The sequence below is a fragment of the Rana temporaria genome, chromosome 1 (genome assembly GCF_905171775.1).
Source record: "Rana temporaria chromosome 1, aRanTem1.1, whole genome shotgun sequence".
NCBI lineage: Eukaryota > Metazoa > Chordata > Amphibia > Anura > Ranidae > Rana > Rana temporaria.
This window is the reverse complement of record NC_053489.1, coordinates 467,265,204-467,287,986: the sequence shown is the minus strand read 5'-3', so window position 1 is coordinate 467,287,986 and position 22,783 is coordinate 467,265,204. Positions and strand designations below refer to the sequence as shown.

The 22,783-nt window shown below is 43.8% G+C and overlaps 1 protein-coding gene across 1 annotated transcript in view; it reads left to right on the top strand.

Annotated features, from left to right (window-relative positions):
• The first annotated feature begins 2,370 nt into the window (after positions 1–2,370).
• LOC120917188 (alcohol dehydrogenase 1-like) overlaps positions 2,371–22,783 on the top strand; it is a 68,577-nt gene continuing 48,164 nt past the window's right edge. Inside the window, exons 1-2 of the mRNA XM_040328296.1 lie at positions 2,371–2,430; positions 5,774–5,875. Of these exons, the coding sequence (XP_040184230.1) occupies positions 2,413–2,430; positions 5,774–5,875 (120 nt within the window). The 5' untranslated portion in view covers positions 2,371–2,412. The remainder of the gene's footprint in view (positions 2,431–5,773; positions 5,876–22,783) is intronic.

Sequence of the window (22,783 nt, the reverse complement as noted above, 5' to 3'; positions counted from 1 at the left end):
ATAAGATAAAAAAAAAAAAATGTAGATAATAAAAAATAATAAAGAGTACAGGAGAGGAGGAAGTAAAGAATATGAGAGAAATAATAAGCACCCGGGATGGTGGTCTGACTCCTGGCATACATATACATATACTTTGAAAAATTGTAAAAGATTCTAGTTTGGTCAGTTATTCTATTTCATAACAATGCTAGTAAACTCACATCAGCTTGCTTATTCAGGATAGTTGCCTGGAGTTGACGCTCGGCATTACTGATTGGCATACATGTGCAAAAATTATAGCCTTTGCTGTGAGACAAAAGGCAAATTACATAAATACAAATACCTTTCAATATCCCAAATTTAGGAGATTGTAGAAAGCTGATATGAAAACAGATTTTGGTATTTATGCTAATGGTATGTACAAAATACATGTCATTCCTTTAAATGCATTAAAGTGTATTTTTTTCTTGATACACAAAACAAGAATAGTCAGAGACTATAGTCAAATATCAGAAAATAGTCAAATATCAACCAAGTGATACAATGTAATAGTATTAGTAAGCATCGTATGGTTTACTACTATGGGTGATATATAAGTCAAGTCAGGAGTCCCATAATTACAGGTTGATAACAGGATTATATCAGTATATAGTAATATACGAATGTCAAATATGGGATGACATCCCATTTAACAAAAAATATACTTGTATAAACCAAACATCAGAAACGTTTTTTGGATGAAGGGGGATAAGGAATGAAGGCACAAGGAGATTACGTTTCTGCACTTTCACTCCTGGAAAAGTGGCAACATATAGCAGGGGGCGGCTCCTCGGAAATTGTGTGCTTAGTGGAAGAGTATCTGCTATGCCCAATTTGATCATGTCAGTTAGGAGATATTCAGCAAGTGGATTGAGGCCAGGAAAACATAGGCTTAAAAAAGGTCCAAAGCCTCTGCTGCTGAGAGTGTATCGAATTTATTTAATCTGTTTATTATTCCTGTCATTTTCTGATTACAGTTCTTCCATTTCTGAATTTTGAGTGGTCATTCCGTCAGGTAGCGCAATGCAGTGGGATGCACAACTTGGCCATGTTGACCGTAGGATTTGTGGGAGATAGAGGAGTGGCGCATAAGGAATTGAGCTGGCGAGGATGCTAAATTATATGTCATCACCTGAGAAATTGTCAAGTGTACTTCTGACCAAAAAGGCAGAGTTAAAGTGTATTTTTAATATCTGCCTGAAGTTCAGCTTTAAAGCTGGTTAAGAAAGTATAAAATGGCAGCCACTCATGGTGGCAAAATCTTCTTTTGTTAGATTTGGGGCAGACATAGGGGGTTATTTTCTAAAGGCAAATCCACTACAAGTGCACTTAAAAGTGTACTGAAAGTGCACTTTGAAGTGCAGTTGCTGTAGATTTGAGGGGGGACATGCAAGGGGAAAAAAAACAGCATTTTAGCTTGTACATGATTGGGTGATAAAATCAGCAGAGCTTTCCCTCATTTCAGATCTTTCCCTCAGATCTACAGTGACTACACTTTCTGTTGCACTTGTAGTGCAAAGTTGATTTGCCTTTAGTAAATCAACCCCATAGTGTATACTAGGAGTCTTCAACTATCTTGAGTACGTTGGGCTGTAGGTGTTGTACTGTATATCTGTATATGTCCAAGGTGTATTCATTGTTTTTCAGGTTAGAAGAACAGATCATTTATATTTACAAAAGTACCTTTGTCCATCATTATGGCTTTATAGCCACATTAGAAAAATGTACGTAGCAAAACAGTTTAATTTGATGTTTTTGGTCTGTCTGTGCTGTTTTAGCTGCCAAAATACTGGTTATTCTGTGCAGCTAATCTAGCTGGCTATCATTTGAAGGTTACACACAGGCAACAACAAAGTAGTAAAGTGTCATGCATTATAAAACTTTACAACAGAGTATATTGTCCTTAAAGGATGTCAGATTTTACTGTATCTTGCTTTTATGGGATGTACAGGCACACAGATGCACTGGCAGATATGTTGGAGACCTGCATGGCACTGGCAATGCATAACAGGCTGCAAAAAACAAAAAAAAATGCTATTTTTTTTTTACCTGCAAAAAAATTTGCATTTATTATTTGTTTCTAAAAAGTGAACTCATCCTTTAAATATATAAAATATATAAAATCACATAGAATTACAGCCTTTTACAAAAGTTTTATACATATGCAGTATTACTACAATACTTGTCTTTTTTAACTATACGCTATACACATTTATGTGCATAGCTATGTTTTGCACACTCCACAGAATTTTGTTCAAGGAACAGAAGTACTTGGCATTTAGCCATTTCAGAGGGGGTCAATGTGGGAGGTTAATGTGCAACCTTTATAAAAGGACAGCTGTTACCTAAAGTCTATTCCCTTACATTAAAGCAGAGGAAAGAACTGTAAGTAGGATGGCTACTGCTGGAAAGGTAAGTTGGTTGCTATAGGTTAGCTTGTGTAAAATATTTAAACATTTGTCAAACATATGGTATACATTAGGATACCTAAAGATTATAGTAATATTATTATACTATCGCTATACAGGATTTATATAGCGCTAACCATTTGCTCAGCGCTTTACAACATGAAGGCAGACAGTAAAGTTACAATACAATTCAATACAGGAGGAATCGGAAGGGCCCTGATCATTAGAGCTTCCAATCTAAGAGGGAGGAGTCAAGTGATACAAAAGGTAATAACTGTGGGGAATAGCTGTTGGAGAAGTTATTAGGTGGAGGCAGGATAGACTTCTCTGAAGAGAAAAGTTTTCAGGGATCGCCTAAAAGTGGATAGAGTTGGAGATAGTTGGACAGATGGAAGTAGGGAATTCCAGAGAATGGGAGAGGCTCGGAAGAAGTCATGGAGTCATGGAGGCGAGCATTGGAGGAGATGACAAGGGAACTAGAGAGCAGGAGGTCTTGGGAGGAACGAAGAGAAAGATTTAGTTAGTATTTTGAAAACATGTTAGTTATATACCGGTAGTTGTGGGCCGAGTTGTGGTTGGCTTTATAAGTTATTGCTAGTATTTTAAAATGTTATTCATTGGGTGAGTGGGAGCCAGTGGAGTAAATGGCAGAGAGGGGTAGCAGACACTGAGCGGTTTGTAAGGTGGATGAATCTGGCAGCAGCATTCATGATAGACTGAAGGGGGGATAGCCTATTTAAAGGTAAGCCAATGAGGAGTAAGTTGAAGTAGTAGAGGTGAGAGATGACCAGGGAGTGAACTAAGAGCTTTGTGGCGTCATTGGTTAGGAAGGGGTATATTTTGGAGATGTTGCAGATGTTAGGGTGGAAAGCTTTGGAAAGTGATTGGTATGGGGCCGAAAGGAGAGTTCAGAGTCAAGGATAACACTTAGCACTTAGGGATGGGTTGATGGTTGTGTCATTGATCTTGACAGAGAAGTCAAGATAATAGCTACGTTTTTCTGTTATTATAAATTGCCTTCATAATTGTTGCCTTCTTTTGCTGTCATGCATTTACATTTGAGCTTTATGGTCGCAAATTTGTATTCTTTTAGTACATGCACTAAACATCAGTATTAGGCAGAGTGATAGATTATGAAGAACTTTCTTTGCCTATTCAATTCACAGGGCAAAGGACTTAACCTTTTAAAAAAAGGCTCCATATAAGTTAACAGATTTTCTAATCAAGTAGGCAAAGATAATCTTGCTCTAAATATTATGGATTTCAATGGTTCTGTGCCCATTTCCAGGACTGGACTTTCTATGTGTGTATTTTGTGGTCTTGGTTATGTGTGTGTGTGTGTGTGTGTGTTTTTTTTGTGCCATCAGTGAGATTTACCTTTACATCCTGTCCCAGACACACAGCAGTAGGTAAGACAAGATCACTCCAAAGTGAAGGAATATCACTTCTTAGGCCGCGTACACACGACCGAGTTTCTCGGCAGAATTCAGCCAGAAACTCAATCGGAGCTGAATTCTGCCGAGAAACCCGGGCGGGTGTACACTTTTGGCCGAGGAAGCCGACGAGGATCTCGGCGAGGAAATAGAGAACATGTTCTCTATTTCCTCGTTGTTCAATGGGAAATTTCGGCTCGCCGAGATCCTCGGCGGCTTCACAAGGAACTCGACGAGCAAAACGATGTGTATACATTATATATATATATATATATATATAAAAAAACACTAAAGTTAGCACAATTTGTTTTCTATAGTGGTCATCAACCCTGTCCTCAGGGCCCACTAACAGGCCGGGTTTTATGTATTACCTTGGGGAGATGCAGACTAGAATACTGCAATCACTGAGCAGCAAATGATATCACCTGTCATGTATTTCAGTTATCTTGCAAACCTGGTCTGTTAGTGGACCCTGAGGACAGGGTTGATGACCACTGTCCTAAGCGATGCTTTCATTTTTTTTACAGGTTACATGTTTAGAGTTACAAAAGAGGTCTAGTGCTAGAATTATTGCCCTCGCTCGAATCATCGCGGCGTATGTAACCTGTGTGTATCTGGCTCTGATACTAGCCAGTGCCTTCCCAGGGACTGACTAGTATCTCTCTCCAGCCTGTCCCCTCACACCCTTTCACATGCTGACCTGTGGATTGGGGAATCACTCCTGCAGTGTTATTGTGTTCTGCCTGTGAATACAATGATCAGTGTTGCTAACTATAGCTAACAGCACTGATTGTTTTGGGAAAAACCTGATAGGCTCATACCGTCCACACTCCTCTCCTGTACACAGGGCCCACTGTCATACCCTACACACTCCTCTCCTGTACATAGTGCCTGCTGTCATACCCTCCACACTCCTCTCCTGTACATAGTGCTCACTGTCATACCCTCCACACTTCTCTACTATACATAGGGCCCACTGTCATACCCTCCACACTCCTCTCCTATACATAGTGGCCACTGTCATACCCTCCACACTTCTCTCCTATACATAGTGCCCACCATCATACCCTCCACACTCCTCTCCTCTACATACTGTTCACTGTCATACCCTCCAAACTTCTCTCCTATACATAGTGCCACTGTAATACCCTCTACACTTCTCTTCTATACATAGGGCCCACTGTCATACCCTCCACACGTCTCCCCTTTACATACTGCCCACTGTCATATCCTCCCCACTCTTTTTCTGTACATACTGCTCACTGTCTTACCCTCCACACTCATCTCATGTACATACTGTTCAGTATCATACCATCCACACTCCTCTCCTGTACATACTGCTCGCTCTCATACCCTCCACATTCCAATCCTATGCATGCTGCATATTGTCATACCCTCCACACTCCTCTCCTGTACATACTGCCCACTGTCATACCCTCCACACTCTTCTCCTGTGCATACTGCTCACTGTCTTACCCTCCACACTCATTTAATGTACATACTGCTCAGTATCATACCATCTACACTCCAAAAGGTTGAGAAACACTGGATTATTATGTATGTTAATGAACCACAATCTGTACCAATTTTTTTGCAAAATGAAAGTATTGCAGATTTACTACAACGTTCACAAATAAATTGGCATTCTTCAATTTAACAGTCATTAGAAAATTCCGGGTCCTTCAGTAGTACTAGGACATTAAATTTATCTGAAAGAATAATAAATGTAGTCAATATTTTATGTGACATTTTTTGTACACAGATAAGGTTTTACAAGTTTGACCCAAATACAAATTACCATGACTTGGTTAGTCCCCTCTGCCATTTCACAAATCTGTATATTATGAAGAGGCACCGACATGCTTGTATTACTTTAAAATAAAATTAATATTGTCACATTTTATACATTTATAGGTAATTAAATGCAAGGCTGCCGTGTGCTGGGGACCTAAGCAACTGCTCAGTATTGAGGAGATTGAAGTTGCCCCACCAAAACATCATGAAGTTCGCGTCAAGGTGAATTGAGTTTTATTTTAAAATGTTGAAAAAAATTAAATATGAAAAATTATCATATAAAATATGTAAGATACAGTATATCATATTCAATGATTAATCTGGTGTAAAGAATTGTGAAACAAACAAACAAACAGTAGGGTGTTTGTGTAAACCGGCTTCAGCATTAGAACAAGAGAACAAGAGACCTTAAAGCGACTGTATTGTCCGCTTGATCATTTTTACCTTCCAGAGGTTGCTAGGGGTTCCTTGAGCAATGAGCATTTTCTGTCTTCCAGATCAATTTCCACTCACACCATTGATTTTTGTAGCTATCTGTAATGCCGCGTACACACGATAGGACATTCCGACAACAAAACCGCGGATTGTTCACTCAAACTTGTCTTGCACACACACGGTCACACAAATGTTGTCGTAAATTCCGAACGTCAAGAGCGTGGTCACGTACAACACTACGACGAGCCGAGAAAAATTAAGTTCAATGATTCCGCGCATGCGTCAAATTGATTCTGAGCATGCGTAGGATTTTTGTGTGTCAGAATTGCATACAGACAATTTCCGACAAGAACTTTTGTTGTTAGAAAAAATGAGAACCAGCTCTCAAACATTTGTTGTCGGAAATTCTGACAGCAAATGTCCGATGGAGCCTACACACTGAATATCCGACCAGAAGCTCACATCGAAAATTTGTTGTCGGAAATTCCGACCGTGTGTACGCAGCATTAGGGGGGGCGTTCTTCCCAATGTGTACAACAATAAGAAGCATTTGGGGAGATTTACTAAAACTGGAGCATGCGATATCTGGCACAGCTCTGCATGTAAACCAATCAACTTCCAGGCTTTATTGTCAAAGCCTAATTTAACAAGCTGAAGTAAAAAGCTGATTGGCTACCATGCACAGCTGCTCCAGATTCTAAGTGCTCTTGTTTTAGTAAATTCCCCCCATTGCTCCCATTGACCTATACACTAATGTATAATGAGTTGTAGATATAGTATTTTTTTTTTTTTGCCACAAGGAGTTTAACTATGCCAAGATTCAACTCCTGCTCGGAGGCATGGGTAGCGTCTTATCCAATTGATGACTAATGATAAGTGGTTCACATGTAGGGATGAGCCGAACATACCCGGGTTCGGTTCGCATCAGAACGTTCGAACAGACCGCGGGTTCGCGCGAACATTTAGAACCCCATTGAAGTCTATGGGACTCGAACGTTCGAATTCAAAAACGATCATTTTAAAGACCAATATTCAATTTAATGTTGGTAAACGTCTTTCAGAACCCGGGTCTTGCCCCGGGGAACATGTATCAATCGAAAAAAATATTTTAAAAACGGACGTTTTTGCGGAGCAGCGATTTTAATGATGTTTAAAGTGAAAAAAAAAATATGAAAAATTCCTTCAAATATCACACCTGCTGTGTGTCTCTAGTAGTGGCACATGTTTAGAAATGTCCCTGCACAACATTAAATTATTATAAGAACAAAGTAATTTAATACTGGTTGCGCACGTGCTGTGTGGGAACAATATCTCGATTATTTCAGGGGTGGTGGGGGGGTGGCATTATCTTTTTGGGAAAGCAAAATTGTAGAAAAAAGGGCACCCCTCAAACATACTGTAATTGTAGCGCAACAAAGAGCCACGTGCAAAGTATTGCATCAAAAATTGTTATTAGGCGCCCCTGTTACACAGGGGCATAAAAATGTGTCCGTAGGCGCAACATAACACTGCAACCCCTCCCAATATCTGTAATTGGAGCGCAACAAGGAGCCACGTGCAAAGTATTGCATCAAAAATTGTTATTAGGTGCCCCTGTTACACAGGGGCATAAAAATGTGTCCGTAGGCACAACATAACACTGCAACCCCTCCCAATATCTGTAATTGGAGCGCAACAAGGAGCCACGTGCAAAGTATTGCATCAAAAATTGTTATTAGGTGCCCCTGTTACACAGGTGCATAAAAATGTGTCCGTAGGCGCAACATAACACTGCAACCCCTCCCAATATCTGTAATTGGAGCGCAACAAGGAGCCACGTGCAAAGTATTGCATCAAAAATTGTTATTAGGCGCCCCTGTTACACAGGGGCATAAAAATGTGTCCGTAGGCGCAACATAACACTGCAACCCCTCCCAATATCTGTAATTGGAGCGCAACAAGGAGCCACGTGCAAAGTATTGCATCAAAAATTGTTATTAGGTGCCCCTGTTACACAGGGGCATAAAAATGTGTCTGTAGGCGCAACATAACACTGCAACCCCTCCCAATATCTGTAATTGGAGCGCAACAAGGAGCCACGTGCAAAGTATTGCATCAAAAATTGTTATTAGGCGCCCCTGTTACACAGGGGCATAAAAATGTGTCCGTAGGCGCAACATAACACTGCAACCCCTCCCAATATCTGTAATTGGAGCGCAACAAGGAGCCACGTGCAAAGTATTGCATCAAAAATTGTTATTAGGCGCCCCTGTTACACAGGGGCATAAAAATGTGTCTGTAGGCGCAACATAACACTGCAACCCCTCCCAATATCTGTAATTGGAGCGCAACAAGGAGCCACGTGCAAAGTATTGCATCAAAAATTGTTATTAGGCGCCCCTATTACACAGGGGCATAACAATGTGTCCGTAGGCGCAACATAACACTGCAACCCCTCCCAATATCTGTAATTGGAGCGCAACAAGGAGCCACGTGCAAAGTATTGCATCAAAAATTGTTATTAGGCGCCCCTGTTACACAGGGGCATAAAAATGTGTCCGTAAGCGCAACATAACACTGCAACCCCTCCCAATATCTGTAATTGGAGCGCAACAAGGAGCCACGTGCAAAGTATTGCATCAAAAATTGTTATTAGGCGCCCCTGTTACACAGGGGCACAAAAATTGTGCCTTAGGCCACGTGCAAAGTATTGCATCAAAAATTGTTATTAGACGCCCCTGTTACACAGGGGCACAAAAATTGTGCCTTAGGCCACATGCAAAGTATTGCATCAAAAATTGTTATTAGACACCCCTGTTACACAGGGGCAGAAAAATTATGCCTTAGGCCACGTGCAAAGTATTGCATTAAAAATTGTTATTAGACGCCCCTGTTAAACAGGGGCAGAAAAATTAGGCCTTAGGCACTGGTGGCGGAGCACAGAAAAACAACATTTCTTACTAGCTAACAGCATGAAAAGTGAGGAGGAGAAGGATATTCCATCAGCAGCACAACAGGACAGTCACTCAGCATCAGCAGTCTCAAAGGGATCTGATATTTCAACACAAAATTCTTATTCAGTAACATCAGCATCAGGTGCTTGGTAGCCGGTGTTGATCCAAGCCTGATTCATTTTGATGAAGGTCAGTCGATCAACAGAGTCGGTGGAGAGGCGTACCCTGTGATCGGTCACAAAGCCTCCAGCAGCACTGAATGTGCGTTCTGAAAGAACACTGGATGCAGGGCAAGCCAGTAGCTCAATTGCGTACTGTGCAAGCTCTGGCCAGTGATCCATCCTCAAGACCCAGTAAGCCAGAGGATTTTTCGTGGGGAAGGTGTCCAAGTCGGATCTTGCCGCTAGGTATTCCCGGACCATGTAAACCAGACGCTGGCGATGGTTGCTGGAACCGCTCAGACCTTTGGGCTGCGGACTAAAAAATTGTCTGAACGCATCGGTCAGACGGCCACCTTCTCCACCGCTCCTTCTCTGACTCACCGAAGCCTCAGCAAGACGTTGTCCAGGGCCAGGTTTTGGTAATCCCCCCGGTTCTGGGAACGCATTGCACAGACCCTTCTGCAAGGCCTCCCGCAGTAGTTTCATCTTCTGCTCCCTCTGCGATGGCAACATAAGATCCGTTACCTTTGTAACGTGGATCAAGGAGAGTTGCCAGCCAGTAATGATCCCTCTCCTTGATAGCACGTACACGAGGATCCTTACGCAGGCTTTGCAGGATCAGGGAGGCCATGCAGCGTAGGTTTGCAGAGGCATTCGGGGCACAGTCCTCTGGGTCACTGAGGACGACAGGATCCTCAGCCACCTCATCCCAGCCACGTAAAAGTCCACGTGTTCCTTGGGACTGTAAATGATCCCTTGAAGACTGCTGCTGTTGATGCTGAGTGCTAGGCTCCACCTCCATGCTGCTGATACAATCCTCCTCCTCCTCCTCTTCCTCATCCTCCTCCTCCTCTTCCTGTATTCCAGGTGGGCAAGCAGGAACAGTGTCTGGATAAAGGGGGCCTTGAGAGGTAAGGAAGTCCTCCTCTTCCTCCCTCTGTTCTGCCTCAAGGGCCCTGTCCATTATTCCACGTAGGGTGTGCTCCAACATGTGAATAAGCGGGACAGTATCACTGATGCATGCACTGTCACTGCTCACCATCCTCGTGGCCTCCTCAAATGGTGACAGGACAGTGCATGCATCCCTGATCAAGGCCCACTGGCGTGGTGAAAAAAAAACAAGCTCCCCTGAGCCAGTTCTGCTGCCATATTGGCACAGGTACTCATTGATGGCCCTCTGCTGCGTGTGCAGCCGCTGCAGCATGGCCAACGTAGAGTTCCATCTGGTGGGCATGTCACAGATTAGGCGGTTCTTGGGCAGGTTGTATTCCCTCTGGAGGTCTGTCAGCCGAGCAGTGGCATTATATGACCTCCGGAAATGCACACAGACTTTCCTGGCCTGCCTCAGGACATCCTGTAAGCCAGGGTACCTGCCCAAGAACCGCTGCACCACCAAATTGAGAACATGCGCAAAACAGGGCACATGGGTGAGTTTTCCACGTCGCAGGGCAGAGAGGAGGTTGGTGCCATTATCGCTGACCACCATTCCAGGCTTCAGCTGGCGTGGCGTCAACCACCTCTGAGCCTGCCCCTGCAGAGCTGAAAGAACCTCTTCCCCAGTGTGGCTCCTGTCTCCCAAGCACACCAGCTCTAGGACCGCATGGCATCTCTTGGCCTGCATTCCTGCGTAGCCCGTCGTACGCCTACGGAGCACGGCTGGTTCTGAGCCAACATCACCACAGGAAGAGGCCACAGAGGAAGAAGAAGAGGAGGGGGTGGAGGAGAGAGGTGTGTCACAAGCAGTTGTAGTGTTTTGGAGGCGTGGTGGTGGAACAACCTCCAAAACTACTGTACCTTGACCTGCGTCCTTCCCAGCTGCCAGCAGAGTCACCCAATGGGCCGTAAAAGACAGGTAACGTCCCTGTCCATGCCTGCTGGACCATGAGTCAGCGGTAAGATGCACCTTACCACTGACCGCCCTGTCCAGCGAGGTATGGACATTGCCTTCCACATGCCGGTAGAGAGCCGGAATCGCCTTCCGTGAAAAAAAGTGGCGTTTGGGTACTTGCCACTGAGGTACTGCACATTCCACAAACTCACGGAAGGGGGCAGAATCTACCAACTGAAAAGGTAGCAGTTGAAGTGCTAGCAATTTTGCTAAGCTAGCATTCAACCGCTGGGCATGTGGATGGCTGGGAGCGTACTTCTTTCGGCGCTGCAGCAGCTGGGGCAGGGAAATTTGTCTGGTAATATCAGTAGATTGGCCGGATGTACTACCACTACTACGTTGTGACACACCTATTTCTACACCTTCGGTGCAGGCTGCAGAGAGGACTGGGGGTCTAGTGGGGTTTGAGGTCACAGAAGGGCAAGGGGAGGACCGCTTTGGTCTTTGGTGTGGGTCTTTCTGGTATGCCTGCCAACGAGCTGCATGGCAGCTCGACATATGTCTGGACAAGCATGTGGTGCCCAAGCGGGTGATGTTTTGGCCACGCGAGATACGCTTGAGACATATGTTGCAAACAGCAAAGGTAGGATCTGATGAACAGGTTTCAAAAAAGGCCCACACCAAAGAACTTTTGCTGTACCGTTGAGACACAGCAGCGCCACGTAATGCAGTTGGTGTACTGCCCTTAAGCTGACCCCTGGAGGGCTTCCTGCCTCTTTGAAGATGTGCCTGTGCCTCGTCCTCTTCCTCCTCCTCCTCTCTCCTACCAGGCACCCAGGTAGAGTCAATGACCTCATCATCCCCTCCCTCCTCATCATCACTGGCGACAACCTGGCAGTATGCTCCAGCTGGGGGAACATCACTCCCAGATTGTTGTCCCTCTCGGCCACCCCCTCTCCCTGGGCTCACATCAATGCCTTCCTCTATCAGTGTTCCGTCATCGGAGTCTTCAAAACGCGCATCTTCAGCTAGCATGTACCCAACACTGTGTTGAAACAGTTCGGGGGACTCCTCAGGAGGACACGGTGGGACTAGGGAAGGATTGTGTGATCCCATTGTGCAGAGGGTAGAGGACGCCTTGGCAGCTGCTTTGCCAGACAAACTATAATCAGTCTGTGTGAGAGAGGATGAGGAGGATGAGGACGGCTTGGTCATCCACTCAACTAATTTCTCAGCATGTTGAGGCTCAACACGGCCAGCTCCCGAAAAGAAGGACGAGCGGCCACGGCCACGTGCTGAAGAGGATGCACCACATCCATCACCAGCGTTACCTCTAGATGCAGAGCCTGCTTGCCCTCGTGACTCTCTGCCTCTCTTTGTCCTTCCAGCCATAGTTATGCGTTCAGGTGTTATGTAACAAAATAGTCGCTGTCACACCAACTGCGTTCAGATGGTATTAAACAGCAACCACACAGTAAGAGCGACTTGGCTCAAGTGTAAAGTAACAAAATAGTCGCAGTCACACCAACTGCGTTCAGATGATATTAAACAGCAACCACACAGTAAGAGCGACTTGGCTCAAGTGTAAAGTAACAAAATAGTCGCAGTCACACCAACTGCGTTCAGATGGTATTAAACAGCAACCACACAGTAAGAGCGACTTGGCTCAAGTGTAAAGTAACAAAATAGTCGCAGTCACACCAACTGCGTTCAGATGGTATTAAACAGCAACCACACAGTAAGAGCGACTTGGCTCAAGTGTAAAGTAACAAAATAGTCGCAGTCACACCAACTGCGTTCAGATGGTATTAAACAGCAACCACACAGTAAGAGCGACTTGGCTCAAGTGTAAAGTAACAAAATAGTCGCAGTCACACCAACTGCGTTCAGATGGTATTAAACAGCAACCACACAGTAAGAGCGACTTGGCTCAAGTGTAAAGTAACAAAATAGTCGCTGTCACCCCAACTGCGTTCAGATGGTATTAAACAGCAACCACACAGTAAGAGCGACTTGGCTCAAGTGTAAAGTAACAAAATAGTCGCAGTCACACCAACTGCGTTCAGATGGTATTAAACAGCAACCACACAGTAAGAGCGACTTGGCTCAAGTGTAAAGTAACAAAATAGTCGCAGTCACACCAACTGCGTTCAGATGGTATTAAACAGCAACCACACAGTAAGAGCGACTTGGCTCAAGTGTAAAGTAACAAAATAGTCGCAGTCACACCAACTGCGTTCAGATGGTATTAAACAGCAACCACACAGTAAGAGCGACTTGGCTCAAGTGTTATGTAACAAAATAGTCGCTGTCACACCAACTGCGTTCAGATGGTATTAAACAGCAACCACACAGTAAGAGCGACTTGGCTCAAGTGTAAAGTAACAAAATAGTCGCAGTCACACCAACTGCGTTCAGATGGTATTTAACAGCAACCACACAGTAAGAGCGAATTGGCTCAAGTGTTATGTAACAAAATAGTCGCTGTCACACCAACTGCTTTCAGATGGTATTAAACAGCAACCACACAGTAAGAGCGACTTGGCTCAAGTGTAAAGTAACAAAATAGTCGCAGTCACACCAACTGCGTTCAGATGGTATTAAACAGCAACCACACAGTAAGAGCGACTTGGCTCAAGTGTAAAGTAACAAAATAGTCGCAGTCACACCAACTGCGTTCAGATGGTATTAAACAGCAACCACACAGTAAGAGCGACTTGGCTCAAGTGTTATGTAACAAAATAGTCGCTGTCACACCAACTGCTTTCAGATGGTATTAAACAGCAACCACACAGTAAGAGCGACTTGGCTCAAATGTAAAGTAACAAAATAGTCGCAGTGACACCAACTGCCTTTAGTTGCTATTAAACAGCACGCACGCAGTAATAGCGACTGTGGTCAAATGCGATTTAACAGCACGCACGCAGTGACACCAACTGCCTTTAGTTGCTATTAAACAGCACGCACGCAGTAATAGCGACTGCGGTCTAATGCGATTTAACAGCACGCACGCAGTGACACCAACTGCCTTTAGTTGCTATTAAACAGCACGCACGCAGTAATAGCCACTGCGGTCAAATGCGATTTAACAGCACGCACGCAGTGACACCAACTGTCTTTAGTTGCTATTAAACAGCACGCACGCAGTAATAGCCACTGCGGTCAAATGCGATTTAACAGCACGCACGCAGTGACACCAACTGCCTTTAGTTGCTATTAAACAGCACGCACGCAGTAATAGCGACTGCGGTCAAATGCGATTTAACAGCACGCACGCAGTGACACCAACTGCCTTTAGTTGCTATTAAACAGCACGCACGCAGTAATAGCGACTGCGGTCTAATGCGATTTAACAGCACGCACGCAGTGACACCAACTGCCTTTAGTTGCTATTAAACAGCACGCACGCAGTAATAGCGACTGCGGTCAAATGCGATTTAACAGCACGCACGCAGTGACACCAACTGCCTTTAGTTGCTATTAAACAGCACGCACGCAGTAATAGCCACTGCGGTCAAATGCGATTTAACAGCACGCACGCAGTGACACCAACTGCCTTTAGTTGCTATTAAACAGCACGCACGCAGTAATAGCCACTGCGGTCAAATGCGATTTAACAGCACGCACGCATTGACACCAACTGCCTTTAGTTGCTATTAAACAGCACGCACGCAGTAATAGCCACTGCGGTTAAATGCGATTTAACAGCACGCACGCAGTGACACCAACTGCCTTTAGTTGCTATTAAACAGCACGCACGCAGTAATAGCGACTGCGGTCAAATGCGATTTAACAGCACGCACGCAGTGACACCAACTGCCTTTAGTTGCTATTAAACAGCACGCACGCAGTAATAGCGACTGCGGTCAAATGCGATTTAACAGCACGCACGCATTGACACCAACTGCCTTTAGTTGCTATTAAACAGCACGCACGCAGTAATAGCGACTGCGGTCTAATGCGATTTAACAGCACGCACGCAGTGACACCAACTGCCTTTAGTTGCTATTAAACAGCACGCACGCAGTAATAGCCACTGCAGTCAAATGCGATTTAACAGCACGCACGCAGTGACACCAACTGCCTTTAGTTGCTATTAAACAGCACGCACGCAGTAATAGCGACTGCGGTCAAATGCGATTTAACAGCACGCACGCAGTGACACCAACTGCCTTTAGTTGCTATTAAACAGCACGCACGCAGTAATAGCGACTGCGGTCAAATGCGATTTAACAGCACGCACGCAGTGACACCAACTGCCTTTAGTTGCTATTAAACAGCACGCACGCAGTAATAGCGACTGCGTTTCTGTGCAATTCAATAGCCCAGTTGCATTAACAGCGACTGCGCTTCTGTGCAAATAAATTGCACACGTGCAGTAACAGGTAATGCGTCTGTGTGTGCAATTAACTAGCACACGTTAAATAACACAGAATAATTATATTTAAAGTAAATCCCTAATGCAGGCAATACAACACGTTAGAGCGCTGCATGTAGAACAATCTCCTGCCTGACAGATACTAATAGATAAACTAGCTGAGCTGTACAGTTTATAAATATATTGACAACGCCTAAGGATGTGAATATATTCTCTACAAACTGTACTTTTAACTATACTGACTACACTTCCTACTCTATCTATCTATCTATCTATCTATCTATCTATCTATCTATCTATCTATCTATCTATCTATCTATCTATCTCTCTATCTCTCTCTGTCTGACTGACTGATCTTCTCTAGAACCGCCAACACACTACACTAGGCAGCCGTGCAGGCTGCCTTTTATAGTGGGGGGCGTGTACTAAATCCCCCTGAGCCATAATTGGCCAAAGACACCCTGGCTTTGGCCAATTATGGCTCTTCGTTTTTTGAGCGCTGTGATTGGCCAAGCATGCGGGACATACAGCATGCTTGGCCAATCATCAGCGCTCAACGCCCCAGTGAATTATGGGACGTTTTGTGTCATTCGAATTTGGCGCGAACGACCCGTTTTGTTTGATTTTCGACGAACATCATGACGCGGAGCTCATCCCTATTCACATGCATTTACAGGCGGTACATGTAACTTGTTATGTTTCTTCATCTCAAAGTTATTATATAGTTTGTTCTTTCTCTCTTCTTTTTGTTTGTGAGAGTTATGCCTTGATATGTACCTGACCAAAAGGGGAACAAAATAAACAATGAACATATTGGCCCGGATTCACAAAGCACTTGCGCCGACGTATCTCAAGATACGCCACGTAAGTGCAAATGTGCGCCGTCGTATCTGTGCGCCGGACCCACAAACTAAGATACGCCTAAAAACAGGCTTCAACATGCACATTTAGGCTGGACGCATGTGGCGCTCCCATTGATTTTCTATTCAAATATGCAAATGAGGGAAATACGGCGATTCACGGACGTAAGTGTGCCCGACGCAGGCTATGCGATGTGCGCGTAAGTTGTCTGTCCGGCGTAAAGTTAAGCCCCATAAAGGAGGTGTAACCCAGCAGCAGACATGCAAAGGTCTGCATCAGGGAACTCAAGCCGGCGTATTTTACGGAGTTTACGTTGGACGTGTGTGTGGCTGGGCGTAGGTTACGTTTACGCCGTAGGCAGTGATCCGGGGTATTTTAGGCAGTTGTTCCGACGTGGTTATGAGCATGCGCAGAGGGATGCGTCCTCGCCTCGGCGCATGCGCAGTTGGTGATACGTATCTGTCTGGCTCTCGGCCCATCATTTGCATGGGGTCACGCCTCATTTGCATGGCTCACGCCCACTTCCACCAACGTCGACTTACACCTTCGAAACCCAGCGCAGTTTTGGCAGCACTGGCTTTGTGAATTCCATGCTTGCCTCTCTGCGCTGCGTCGGCGTAGCGTATATTATTTGCGCTACGGCGGCGTAATGTGCGCCCGCTCTCTGTGAATCTGGGCCATTGTGTGTATAATAGTCATATGGCAGCGTGTATAGCATTATATATATGGGAGCGGTTGTGTGTTCTGTGGCACAGTTAGATCCCACTAGCTTAGAACAATGCTGTTTTTTGTAATGTAGTGTTTATTCTGGTTGTCAAAACAACAAACCAATGAAAAGTATGCAGAACAAACTTCAGATACTTACATAGTTAAATAGTTAGTCAGGTTGAAAAAAAGACACAAGTCCATCCAGTTCAACCATAAAAAATAATAACAATAATAATATCATACAATCCCATACTTGTTAATTATTAAATACATACTGAATATTTAAAGTAGAACTGTAGGCAAAACTTTTTTTAACCCCCTAACAGCTTATTTTTTGCCATCTGTGTCCCATTGGGAAGTTTTACTTTCACTTCCTGTGCCATAGCCAAAACAGGAAGTGAGTAAAAAAAACTTGAAAATTAAGGGATTCCTTAGGGACACCAGAACTAGTGTCCCCATTACAAAATTTACCCTCTATTACTTTTCTTGGGAAAACCCAAACTTGGGGTTTTCTTTTACTTTAACTTTCAAGGCTAACAGTAAACATGACATATAAAGAGGGTGAATCTCCCAAACGGGGGCGCAGACAGCAATAAAATCCTAATAGGTGTTCAAATCCATTTCTACTCTGTCCAAAACAAAAACAAAAAATTGCATTTAGTTATACTTTAGGTTGTCCTACTGTAGTGCTACCCCCGCAGGAGCCGCTGTTTGATTCAGGATCGGCTTTCTAACTTACCTTCTTGACTTGGTCTAGGGGTGACTTCTGTGAGTGTGGGAGAAAAGCACAAATTCAGTTTCAAAGCTTTATTTCCAAGGCCCAATTTGGCCAACATCAAAAGGCACATGACAGGAAAAAAAGCTGATGAGAGTAGAGGAACTTTAGTATCAGGCCTCCGGATGTTAGGAGAGAGCAAACCTGCTCTCAGCAATGATACCAAACAATTTGTTATCTCAGGCCTGGCAAACGGAGCCTCTGCCACAGGCTGGACAATTTAGGATTTAGAAAAGTCAGGTTGAGCAGATCCTCCCAGTCAGTTCAATCAATGTCACCCACTGACAGTCCGAGCATACCTGTCATACAAGCAGTGACTGGATCCCCGGTGGTTCGTCTAGGCCCTCCGGACAACCTCTGGTTCTAGGTTCACCTGAGCCAATTCCCACCGCACAGCTCCCAGCTTGGGATCCCTCCAGCAACAGTTTAATCAGGGTGCATGGTGCTTGACCTCGGCATGGCAGGACACAGTGGCGGGGCCCATGGATGCGCGTACCCTGAAGGTGGGTACCGCACCTGGAACGCGGGCCCGCAAGAACGACCCGCCAAAAGCGGCCTCGCCAGATATATCCCCCTTCCCAGCATGCCCAACGAGGGAAAAACCCTCCCGATTGGTTGCTGAAAAAAAAGGTGGATCCCCCAGAACCCCTCTAGCACCAACTGCCGCCCAGGGGTGTCAACGCACCCCCTGCGCGCAGACTGACCTACAGGACGATTCTGGAATTGGCAGCAGCCTAAATTCCATAATTCATGAATGGGAGTGATTAAGCCTCTCATTCCCCACTAGTTTTAGTGTAGCGCCCGTACCAAAAGTAGGGGGGGGCACTACACTACTTTTTTGAACAAGTTTTCATATTTGCATTACTGCATGTGTCAAAATATTAACACATATTAACCACTTTACCTCTCACAACTGTTCACTCCTATGGACCAGAGCAGTTTTTACATCTCTGCTATAACCCTGCTTATTCAGCTATATCATTGGCATTGCTAAGGATGGCAAAGTAATATATATATATATACATTGTTTTTTAAAGTTGAACTTAACTATATTTGAGCACGACAAACTGAAAATGCTATTTCTTTCTCGTACATCACGGGACACAGAACAGCCATATACATTACTACCTGGGGTTATGCGCCACTTATAGGTGAATGGACACTGGTAGAATAACCAAAAAACAGGAAGTGATCCCCCATATAACCCATCACATACAGGAAGTACTTCAGTTTTTTTTGCCAGTGTCTAAATTGGTGGATGGTCACTTTTGAGCTCTCTGTAAGCTTCCAAGCTGTAATCCCGCCCAGGTTCTAAAAAATGAAGGCACAGCATTTCTAGATCGGATCCATTTCAAAAAGCTACTATGCTTCTCTCCGCCGACCGGCTTCCCCTGCGTCTCCTCGCGTCTCCTCTCCCCTCCTCCCGGCCAATCAGGAAACAAGTCTGATACCCACTTCCTGATTGGCTGGGAGGGGAATTAGTGTGACAATTTGCTAGTGCCAATACCGGTGACATCCACAGCTGACATTTCGCTACTATATTTCATCAGCCAAGATATGGACACAGACACGTAAATATACCCTGCTGCTATTATGTGATGGTGTGGGCTTGACATTTACCTGCAGAATTTTAAATTATACTTTGCTCCCTACAGATGTGACTTTTATTTGCAAGTTTCTGCACTATACCCGGAACTTCACTGGCCTAATTTCTAGCTGCAGGTTACTGTACAGAGTATCCATTGGCTGATATATTTCTCCATTATAGTCAGCCTTATGGTGACTGTTTCATCACTTTGACTAGCTAAGTCATTACGGGGTTAATTTTTGTTTTTTGAATTTACATCCTGATTCTGACTTCTGATTCTGATGGCTGTTGAACTGGTTTTTCATTGCTCATTGATGTTGTATGAAAGAAAGAGGCGTAGGTGGACTTAAATGACACTGTAGGAAAAACTGATAATCAGTCAGAGATATAGTATAACATATTTTTTATTACAAAAGATAGAAAAAATTGATGTACAATAAAATAAAAATTATTTTAGTGTGGTAATCATGTAATAGCTCATTATAGACATTCTATTGTTACCAATGAAATATCCACTTATCAACAATACAAGGTACAGAGGCTCTACATCAGGGGTGCCCAACCAGTAGCCCGTGGGCCACATGTGGCCCGCGGAGCCCTCTAATGTGGCCCATAGGCATGTGCATTTCGTTTCGTTCCGAATCGAAATTCGGACAAATTTTTCATTATTCGGACATTCGTATGCATACGAATTCCCGAATTGTAATGATAACGAATTTAACCGAATCCGAATGAACATTTTCGAATCGAAAACCCGCGGACGAAATTCGACTCTAATTTGAAAACAAATTCTATTCGACTCGAATTCAAAAACAAATTCTATTCGACTCGAATTCGAAAACAAATTCTATTCGAATCGAATTCGAAAACAATTCGATTCGAAAGCAAATTCGAATGAAAATTGAAAGCAAATTTGAATCAAAATCTAAAAAATATAAATCGATTTCTAAAAAAGAATACAAAAAAATAGAATATAAAATAATAAAACAATAGAATGAAAATCAAAGAATAGTAAAGAACAGAATGGAATTTAATAGAATGTAATCAAATACAATAGAATATGACCTGGCTTCTTCTATCTATCCTCTATCTACCTTCCAATATATATATATATATATATATATATATATATATATATATTTTATTAATCTACTCTTCTAATATTTTTTCTATTCGAATTTGAGTTCATTCTATATGAATTTCGAATTCCAGAAGATGGTTATACATATAAATGTAATTATATATATATATATATATATATATATATATATATATATATATATATATATATATATATATATATATTTTTTTTTAATTATTCTACATTTCTAATATTTTTCTATTCGAATTTGAGTTCATTCTATATGAATTTCGAAAATTTCAGAAAATGGAAGATAGGTAGAAGAATTGTTTTCGAATTTGAATCGAATAGAATTTGTTTTCGAATCCGGTCGAAATATTATCGAATCCGGTCAAAACTTAACGAAATTAATTAAATAACGAATTAAAACGAAACAAAACAAATTTTTCCCTTTTGCACATGCCTAGTGGCCCGCGACCTCCTGCTCTGGGATGGCTGGTTGGCAAGCCCAAATTGCCAACCTGCCATTCGAGAGCATCAGTGTTGTAAATGAAGCCGGTGGTAGAGGAAGCAAGCAGCTTTTCAGAATAAGTGCACCACATCTGCAGGATATAATAGACGTCTATGACAAAGTGCAGCTAACCGGCGGGGAAACCATTCACAGCGCCGCAGACCATCAGTGTAAAAGCAGCCTTAGGCCCCTTTCACATGATCGGTCCGACCCAATCGGACCCTCCATTCACCTCTATGGAGCGGCAGATGTAAACAGACTTTTGTCCATTTAAACCTGCCTACCTCCAATCCGATCTGCTAAAAAAAACAGAAGTGGATCTGCCCCCTTCTATCTGATTGGATCGGGGGGCCCATAGAGTAGATTGGGCTGTGTCTGCTTTGCATATGTAGACTGGACACAGAACTGTCATCTGCCCACTCCGCTCATTGTGGCCCGAGACTGGTTACTAAGTTGCTTAAGTGGCCCTCTGCCTTCAAAAGGTTGGGCACCCCTGCTCTACATGTTTCGCGTTTTTATTCCGAAGAATCCTCTTCCTCAGGAGCTAGATACATATATAAATTTGTCAAGGGATATGCATGAATTTTGTCACATGAACTATGAATAGAAAGGACATCATTAGTATTATTATACATTGTGGATATATAATATATTAGACTACACTTTTTATTTAAAAATGGATGTGCATCCATCCCATGAACTAAGCCAAGTCCCCCCTCCCCGTCCCCCCGTGATCTCACCGTGGTTACTGCGCCATAAAAAAATGATAAATGGATCAGGAGGGTGGCCCACCCCGGAGGGCACAGGAACTCACAAAATAATACACAATTCCGATGATAAATTCTAAATAAATAAAATGATTTCATATATATCAATTTATTGATACATTCCTCCTGGCTTATATATAATAGCCAGGCAGTGGCGGCTGGTGAAGATTTAGGATGAGGGGGCGCAAGACCCCGTCCCTCCACGTTTGGCCCCTCCCACTTCTCATAAGCCACACCCCTTTAGAATCCACCCACTCCTTCCCCTTATTCCACTCAGTGTCAGGAGTATGAATCACAGCACAGAGTAAACAGCCCCAGCATCAAAGGACAGAGTATACAGCCCCAGCATCACAGATCATGGTATATAGAGCAGCCTTACAGATCACGCAAACAAATGAAAAAAATGTTAGTAAATCACATATATCTGCATTCTGCACCCTGTAAATCGCACAAATCTGCATTCTACACCCTGTAAATCGCACAAATCTGCATTCTGCAACCCCCCCAATCAGGTTAGCTACAGTGCTTTACCCTATACACATGGCAGGGGGTGGAGGACACAGCAATCACCCCCCCCTCAGACCAGCACAGGGTGGCAGGGCAGACAGACACGCTCCTCCAGACAACAGCCTCTTCTTCTTACAACACTACTACAAGTCCCAGCATTGGAAAAAAAAAGCCATGACCACTCATCATCCTTCGAGTTTTAAGTTACAATCTGCTAGGTCCCCGCCTGATTTAGTTCCCTATGTATGTGTGGGACTACAATACTAGCATCATAGAAATCTGGTGCATGCAATTCCCAATTATGGGACTACAAGTCCAGGCATCGCACGGGCACCCATCCTCCTTGGAGCCCTATACTATAACCTGCCTGGACTTGTAGTTCTCCACCCTCTCCTGGAGAGATCAGGATCATGCATTGCACACCAGCCTGCTGAGATTTGTAGTTCTCCATTCTCTCCCTCCTAAGACTCTGGTTCATGCAATTCTCTTAGGCAAGGGACTACAAGTCCCAGCATCGCATGGAAACTCTGCCACTTTGGAGCAATATGCTATAACCTGCTGGGACTTGTAGTTCTTCATCCTCTGCTAGGTTCTGCA